The 9399-nt window shown below is 42.7% G+C and overlaps 1 protein-coding gene across 1 annotated transcript; it reads left to right on the forward strand.

Annotated features, from left to right (window-relative positions):
* Nucleotides 1-893: 893 nt before the first annotated feature.
* Nucleotides 894-5829, forward strand: cpa5 (carboxypeptidase A5). Its single transcript, XM_062390087.1, has 11 exons — nt 894-1053; nt 1825-1906; nt 2013-2147; nt 2227-2331; nt 2594-2695; nt 3171-3272; nt 3368-3478; nt 3727-3817; nt 4335-4534; nt 4712-4796; nt 5537-5829. Exons 1-11 carry the CDS (start codon nt 932-934, stop codon nt 5722-5724), a joined length of 1323 nt encoding a protein of 440 aa, XP_062246071.1. The 5' UTR covers nt 894-931; the 3' UTR covers nt 5725-5829.
* The last annotated feature ends 3570 nt before the right edge of the window (nt 5830-9399 follow it).

The following is a 9399-nucleotide window of genomic DNA, read 5'->3' on the forward strand; positions in this document are numbered from 1 at the left end:
GAGAAAAGCTTTGTAAAACCCAATACACTAAAATGGAGGCAAAGATTAAAAAATTATGATTCCTATATGATTATCAGTTTCATTCAACAAGAACATTTTCTGGTTCCAGCCTCTCAAAAGAAAAGATTATTTTATTATAAAGTGAATTTGATTTTTGAAGATGCCACTGTGAAACTGGAACTCTGAGTATAAGGAATTTGTTTAGTGTTTATAATAATATTTATAATTAAATATTATAATAATATTTATTATAATATTTAATTATAATAATTAAATAATTAAAAAAAATCAATTTAATTGGCACTTGGAGAGTGGCATAGTAAGCCTCAGAGCAAGCAGGTTCCTGGTTTGATTCCCAGCTTGGCCAGTTTCTTTAGTGTAAAGTTTGTATGTTCTTTCCATGTGTGCATGGGTTTTCTTTGGCTTCCTCCCATTGTCTACAGACGTGGATACTGGGGTTAAGTTAATTGGAGACTCTAAATTAGTTGTACATGTGAATGGTTGTATGTGACTGTGTGCCCTGTGATTGGCTAGTGACCTGTCCAGAATGTACACCGCCTCTCATCCAATGACAGCTGGACTTGGCTCCAGATAAGATCATTTATAGTGAATGGAATGATGGGATTGATGCTGAAAATTATACAAAATTATACAGTGCTCTAACGAGTCATTTTAACTTTTATGAACGTTTAATATAAAAATGTAATAATGCAGACGGATGAGGAGTCGGACTGAGCTCTTGTCCAAGTTCGACCCAGTCAGAATGTTACCCTTTTCTTTAGCAACTGAGCAAAAGTAAATAACAAACACAAACAAAGTAATTGCATGCAGCTTTTGGTTTGCTATGTCCAGACTGCTGTGAGAAAGGGACCAGCTGTGGTCACACCTCCATCACCTTAAGCAAGGTTGTGGTTTGGACACGTGACGGAGCATGCTGAGCCATAAAAGCCTGTTCCTGGGCTCAGCCAGGTTCACACTGCAGGTCAAGATGAGGGTGCTGCTCGTGCTCGCCACACTGTTGGTTGTCTCTCTCTGCAAGAAGAGCTTTGATGGGTAAGTGGGCAGCAGGACTCTCACTGCTGAGTGACCGATGCACTGTTGCTTTTTGAAAGTATACTTTGGCATGTTTTTGTAGCTTTATGCCTGTTGACAACGATGACTTCTATCTAAAAGAAGCCACCGTTGTCGACCTGGAAAACCTTCACCATGAACTGGCTGACTGAGAATCTTCCCACATAGTATATGTTGTTCCACTACTCATGTCCATGTACCCAAGGACACCTTACAATATTTCCTAGATTAACACGTGAAACAAAACTTTAAAAACAGATGCGGAGACACAAACATCTATCAATGCAACATAATGTGACATGAGAAAAGTTACAATTTAAACCAAAGGTTAAATTGTGATTACTGACGGCTAGAGAGGGTGCTATGTGCGGTAGACCGATCGGTATAGATTTGTTTTTGGTTCTGATTTGAACATTCCAATAGTTCAAAAACCCCAAAATGTCATTCATAGCTGCAGCTAGCATGGATAATGAACATCAGATGATAACTAGTTTGGTGGTTCACCAAACTACATTCCTTTCTTGCTGTTTGTAAATAGTGTGTAAAAATAAATAAATAAATCAAAACCATTAATGCCCTTATAACCAATAAATATTTTGGTGTAAATAATTTTACCGGTGGAAAATGTGGCCTTAAAACAGCACAATTCTACACAAGCAGAAGCAGTTAGCCTTAAGAAATCTTACTTCACATATGTGAGCCAACTTCCTTCTACTTGAGTTGAGTAAGAACATTGTGTTTCTCGCTGTGCAGAGATCAGGTGCTTCGCATCATTCCCAAAGATGAGGTCGAACTTTCACTTATAAAGGACCTGGAGGACATGATCGAGTTTGAGGTCATCTATCATCCATTATCAATAATGACATAAAAATTTTATTAAAGTAATAACCAACTTTTTGCTCCAAGAACATGGGGAATAAATTTCAATGTATTTTTTTCAGTTGGACTTCTGGAAGGATGTGGCTGATGTGGACACTCCTGTGCACATAAGAGTGCCCTTCCACGGCCTGGAGTCCACCAAATTGTACCTGGAATCTCAGGGCATTGATTACTCCATCATGATTGAAGACCTGCAGGTACGAAAAGGGAGCAGCAGTGATTTATTAAATTCACTTAGACGAGGTCCCGTCTGACTTTTATACGGCTGGTGTTCAGGCGATGCTTGATGAGGAGAAGGAGGAGATGGACTCTGCAGCTCGTGGGGCCGATCCCAGAAACACTGACAGCTTTGACTTCTCCAGATACCACACCATAGACGAGGTGTGTACATGCACTCACTCTGTTATCCAGTATACACATCATTGATTTTGATTAAGGTTTGCTTGAATACAAATTATAAACCGATGTGTCTGATATAAACCATTACAGTGGCTGACTTTTAATTAGGTTTGATTTAAATGATTGAATGGTAAAATGAAAGTGTGTTTTAAGTCATCACCAGTGCTTGTCTTCTAATAATAGTGCTGCAGCTTGTAGTGATGCTCATGTGTTCAGACCTTGATTTTTTTGTCTTGGTTTTAAGATCTACAGCTTCCAGGACATGCTGGTGGCTGAGAATCCCAAAATGGTCAGCAAGATCGTGATTGGTCATAGCTACCAGGGCCGTCCCCTGAATGTGCTCAAGGTGAGTGAGTCCAGTAAAATAAAACTATGGTTAAAAGATGAATACAAAAATGATGACACAATGTAAATAATCTGGTTCGGAAATTAAAAAAAGCTTTTACATATACAGTGTTCTGTCCAATTTCCCATGTTGTATTCGATACAAATTATTTGAGGTATAAGATAAGAGATAAGATAACTTTATCGATCCCATGCCAAAGAAATTCCCTTGTTATAACAGCAAATAGTCAGAATGAGGTCGACAAGAGAATTACAAAGGCAAATGTATACATACACATATATACACCACACACACACATATATATGTATGTACAGTATATATACATATAGAATAATATACTATAATATTAATGGTACACGTAACGTTATTTTCATCAAATGGTGCCAGTAATGGTGATATGAAAAGCATTGCAGCATTTATTTTCCATTCATATATATTTACTGATTGATGTTGCTGTTCCGTTCCTCTGTCTCAGTTCAGCACTGGTGGAACCAACCGTCCAGCTATCTGGTTAGACACTGGAATCCACTCCAGAGAGTGGGTCACTCAGGCCAGTGGCACCTGGTTTGCCAAAAAGGTGCTTTGATAACTATTACATATTCCTCCTCCGTCTATTTGACCTTTGACCTGCTGCACTGACTATTATGTCCTTTAAATGTCTGTCATCATCAGATTGTGACTGATTATGGACGTGATCCTGCTCTGACCGCCATCCTCAACAAGATGGACATCTTCCTGGAGATTGTGACAAACCCTGATGGCTTTTATTACACCCACAACAGCGTAAGTTTCTGATCTGCCAAGGAAATTAGAGTTGTCATTTAACTTTGAGATTTTGATTAGATTCAATACATAAAAATAGTAGTGTAATATCAGTTACAAAGATATGAATACTGATTGTCAACAATAAGTACACATGGAAAAATTGACAAAAATCAAATATAGATTTTCACAAGAGCTCACATACAAATATAAAATAAGATTCATGATTATAAATAACCTAACAAATACTCTGGTGACTTCCTATGTAGAACCGTATGTGGCGTAAGACCAGGAAGCCCAACCCTGGCTCTAACTGCGTCGGTGTCGATCCGAACAGGAACTGGGATGCTGGTTTTGCAGGTTAGGTCTTCCCCCTGTCACTGGAGAATTAAAGACCAAAAACATACTTTCCAATAGTGATCTGTCATGTTTTTACTATATTTTAATAATCACCTCATAAACCTTTAAAGTTTGTTTTATTTGTACTTGTATCTGCAAGTGTCATCCTCAATGCTACCTCCAGGTAGCATTAATGTAGCAAATATTCAAATTCTTCATAGAGTGTTTTTTAACAGCATCATCTCTGGCGCTTGAGTTTTTCTTTTATGGTTTTTCCATTGAGAAAGTAGTGGCCCAAAACTCCAAAAATTAGTCAGACCTTCCACAAAATACGTACCAGGAAGCCGAAGACACAATAATTACTCTGTATTTTAGTGCTTGAGACTTTTGTACCATGAATTTGAGTAAATATCTTAAGAGAGCTGGGCCAGATGTAATGCTCTTATGCCAAGTGATCACAGTCATTTCAATTCAGAAGCGGTTTATAGACAGTGACATTTCCTTGCACTATCTCTAAGTCTGATGTCATCCTGTGTAGGACCTGGTGCCAGCAGCAGCCCCTGCTCTGAGACCTACCATGGCCCCAGTGCTCACTCTGAGTCTGAGGTCAAGTCCATTGTGGACTTTGTGAAGTCGCATGGAAACATTAAGGCGTTCGTCTCCATCCATGCCTATTCCCAGATGCTTCTGTATCCTTACGGCTACACCAGGAATCCAGTCAAGGACCAGGCCGAGCTGGTAAAAAAGAAATTCTAGATCAAACTGGGGGTATTGTCATTAGATATCCTCTCTGGGTCCCTACGAAAAGATTTGCCTGTGATGCTAAATGTTAATTAAGAAACAATGAATTATATATATATATATATATATACATAGACCTATATATTTATATATCATGTTAATGTCTTCCTACAGCACGCTCTGGCGAAGAAGGCTATCACTGACCTGGCTTCCCTGTATGGTACTAGATACAGATACGGCAGCATCATTAACACCATCTGTAAGTTTCAACACTTATCACTATATCCACACTTACTGTTATTCCTATCTGTATTTATCAATAATTATAATTATCAACATTTTATTTATAAAAAAATATGATTCTAGAGACCATAGAAAACAGGGCAAGTGTGAATATACGTTTTGTGTTCAGGGGCATAATAAGTGTTGAAGTGCTGTCAGGCAAGACACTGATAATTTATAAACTTCAAAATAAAGTCACCAAAATACTGAAACCAAAGTTGCACCTTAAGATATTCAATTATATTTATTTTGTATATGTAATTTAGCGTTCTAAAAAACATTGGTCTTCAATTATTTATTTCCTTGGAAATGTTATTGTGTGGGTTTATGATGAGTCACTTGTTATTTCAAAACCTGTATTAAGTTGTATTTGTGTATTTAAGCAACAGTGACAAATGTAGCTGTTTTGTTTAAAAAAAAATGTTGGTTCATGGTAAATATACTCTCTATATATGGTGCTTTTGTAGTTTTATCTTTAACTCCCAGCTACTGTAATTAGGCCCCATGCATTGTTGTCTGCCACACTATCTATTTTCATTCTATTTCTAGTAGCATCAGATTCTAATACATTTATATTCTATGAATAATGGCTTTAACTGCAAAATGCTCTCTAAGATTTTCAGAATCAAAGCATAGGACCTCCATTACGACTCCTGCCTCAAAATGAGTGTTTTATACCTAATGTATCATCAACAACTAAACTTGTTTCTGCTGCAGACCAAGCCAGTGGTGGAACTATCGACTGGACCTACAACCAAGGCATCAAGTACTCCTACACCTTCGAGCTGAGGGACACCGGTCGTTATGGTTTCATCCTGCCAGCCAATCAGATCATCCCCACCGCCAAGGAGACATGGCTGGCTCTGATGGCCATCATGGATCACACCTTCAAGAACCCATACTAAACTAAACTAGTGTGGTCACTGGTGGTAGATGGCGCCGCCATCATCATCTTCCTACTTCTACTGATGATTTCCACAAATAAATAAACAAGTACATCTGAAAAAAAACTGCAGCTTTTCTGTCTTAATAATGTGAAAGACTTCAATTTCATTACATGTTACATGCTTAATTTATTTATTAGGATCCCCCCTGTCTGCATTATACTACTGCATTATCAGCCAATTCATACCTGTTTATTCAGCCCACTCCCATCTTAATCCTAAATATATCTCATACTGGGTCGAGGCCCCCTTAATTATTTTTTTTAATCATTAAAATAAATCACTCCTCATGTCCTCCTTCATTCAATGTGAACCCAAGAGCAAGACAGGCTTCATCCTACTTTCTTTTCAACTTGGTTTTTCGAACACTGTGTATTGTTTGTCACTGACCGGCTGCTTCACAGGAACGAGCTGTGATCTCACTGTGTGTCTCTGAGCGAACGTGAGAGGGCGGAGCCGCGGGGCCTGTGTGTGTGTAATGTCTGGTGACACACACACACTCGCCCGCACAACACTGTACAGGGAGCCCCTCCCCTTCCCCCTTCTCACGCAGCAATCAGGGGCGTCTGCAGTTGCCAATTCCCAACACAGAATTGGTTTTTGGTTAGTGCAGGGGTCGGCAACATGCGGCTCTTCAGCCCCTCTGCAGTGGCTCCCTGTGCAGTGTTGTGCATGTTGTGCATATTTTTTCGCGAACGGTGAACTTAACCTTAACCTTTAAATCATCATCGTATCAGGCCGTCATGTCTTCTTGATCAGAGCAGAAGCTGCATTTGATTTGTAGCGAGCTTCAGTTTCTGTGTCCGCCTCCAATCTGACCTGCTCTCAAGTTTGGTTGTAATATTTCGTCAACTAAAACATGCGTCACTTCCTATTACGTCCGGCGCTTTTTCCTGCAGGTAGCTAATCTATAGTGTCCAGGGTTTAAACCCCAAAAAGAAAAATCTGGGAGGAAAATAGAGTTTAATTCTGTGTGAACAGATTAATTTGGTTTCACTGCCAACGATGCAGGTTTACCTGTATGGTTGATATGTGGTGAGGAATTAGCAAACAATAAGAAATGTAATGTTGAATGATATTTCCAGAGCAAACACACAGCATCTGCTGAAAAGTACCAAGCTGGAGATGAGCAAAAAAAGCATTTTTCTGTATTTCCTTTATTTCAAAGTAGGACTGCACATGTATTTTAATCTCCTCTTCATAAGAGTTCGGTGTTTTCCTATTTTGTATCAGGTTAAAATAGCCGTTAAATGTCAACAGTTTTTTTATTGTCCTTCTATAATTTAATAAATGCAACAAACTATAGTTTTTATATATATTGTATAACTGTATATATACCTTTATAACCTGTGTTATCAAATATGTTTTGCGCCTCCAGACAGATTTAATTTGGGGGAAGAGGGGAAAAAATTATTTTTCGATAGTAAAGGTTGACTACCCATGGGTAAAGTCTCTCTCTCTCTCTCTCTCTCTCTCTCTCTCACACACACATAGTCAAAATAGATGTTTTGGTGATGATGTGCGCCACACGATGATGTGAGCCGCAGGACAATGTGCTCCGCAGCATGAAGTACGCAGCACGATGATGTGCGCTGCAGGATGATGTGCGCCGCAGGATGATGCTTGCTGCACAATGATGTGCTCTGCAGGATGATGTGCGCCGCACGTTGATGTGCCATGATGATGATATGCACCACAGGATGATGTGCGCCGGATGATGTGCGCCGGATGATGTGCGTAACAGGATGATGTGCGCTGCAGGATGATGTGCGCTGCAGGATGATGTGTGCTGCACGATGAGGTGCGCCGGAGGATGATGTGCTCTGCAGAATGAAGTACGCGCAGGATGATGTGCTACTCAGGATGAGGTGTGCTGCAGGATGATGTGCCCCGCAGGATGAAGTGCGCAGCAGGATGATGTGCGCCGCAGGATGATGTGGGCCGCACGATGATGTGCGCTGCACGATGATGTGCGGTGATGATGTGCGCCACAGGATGATGTGTGCTGCACAATGATGTGTGCTGCAGGATGATGTGTGGTGATGATGTTTACCGCAGGACGATGTGCGCTGCAGGATGAAGTGCGCCACAGGATGAAGTGCTCTGCAGGATGCTGTGTGAAGCAGGATGATGTGCGGTGATGACGTGCGCCACACGTTGATATGAGCCGCAGGACAATGTGCTCCACAGGATGAAGTGCAGCGCACGATGATGTGCGCCGCAGGATGATGTGAGCTGCACGATGAGGTGCGCCGCAGGATGATGTGCGCTGCAGGATGAAGTGTGCAGCAGGATGATGTGTGCGGCAGGATGAGGTGCGCCGAAGGATGATGTGCGCAGCAGGATGAAGTGCGCTGCAGGATGTTTTGCGCAGCAGGATGATGTTCCCCACACAATGATGTGCACTGCAGGATGATGTGTGCTGCACGATGATGTGCGATGCAGTTTGATTTGTGCTGCATGATGATGTGTGATGATGATATGCGCTGCAGGATGATTTGCGCCGGATGATGTGTGGTGATGATGTGCACCGCAGGATGATGTGCGCAGCAGGATGATGTGCGCAGCAGGATGATGTGCGTTGCACGATGAGGTGCGCCGCAGGGCGATGTGTGCTGCAGGATGAATTTCGCAGCAGGATGATGTGCGCTGCAGGATGAAGTGCGGTGATGTGCGCCCAGGATGATGTGTGCTGCAGGATGCTGTGCGCCGCAGGATGATGCGTGCTGCACAATGATGTGCGCTGCAGGCTGATGTGCGCTGCACGATGATGTGCCGTGATGATGACATGCACCGCAGGATGATGTGCGCCGGATGATGTGCGGTGATGATGTGCGCCGCAGGATGATGTGCGCTGCAGGATGAGGTGTACTGCAGGATGATGTGCCCCGCAGGATGAAGTGCACAGCAGGACGATGTGCGCTGCGGGACGAAGTGCGCAGCAGGATGATGTGCGCCACAGGATGATGTGGGCCGCACGATGATGTGCGCTGCACGATGATGTGCGGTGATGATGTGCGCCAAAGGATGATGTTTGCTGCAGGAGGAGGTGTGCTGCACAATGATGTGCCCTGCAGGATGATGTGCGCCGCACGATGATGTGCTGTGAGGATGATATGCGCCGCAGGATGATGTGCGGTGATGATGTGCACCGCAGGACGATGTGCGCTGCAGGATGATGTGTTCTGATGTGCGCCCAGGATGATGTGCGCTGCAGGATGATGTGCGCTGCAGGATGATGTGCGCAGCACAATGATGTTCGGCGATGATGTGCGCCGCAGGAGGATGTGTGCTGCACGATGATGTGTGCTGCAGGATGATTTGTGCTGCATGATGATGTGCCGTGATGATGATAAGCGCCGCAGGATGATTTGCGCCGGATGATGTGCGGTGATGACGTGCACCGCAGGATGATGTGCGCCACAGGATGAAGTGCGCCGCAGGATGATGTGTGCTGCAGGTTGAGGTTGCGCCACAGGATGATGTGCGCTGCACGATGAAGTGCGTTGATGTGCGCCCAGGATGTTGTGCGCTGCAGGATGATGTGTGCCGCAGGACGATGTGCGCTGCACGATGAGGTTGCGCCGCAGGACGATGTGTGCTGCAGTATGAAGTGCGGTAATGTGCGCCCAGGAT

The sequence above is a fragment of the Platichthys flesus genome, chromosome 6, assembly GCF_949316205.1.
Source record: "Platichthys flesus chromosome 6, fPlaFle2.1, whole genome shotgun sequence".
Taxonomy (NCBI): Eukaryota; Metazoa; Chordata; class Actinopteri; order Pleuronectiformes; family Pleuronectidae; genus Platichthys; species Platichthys flesus.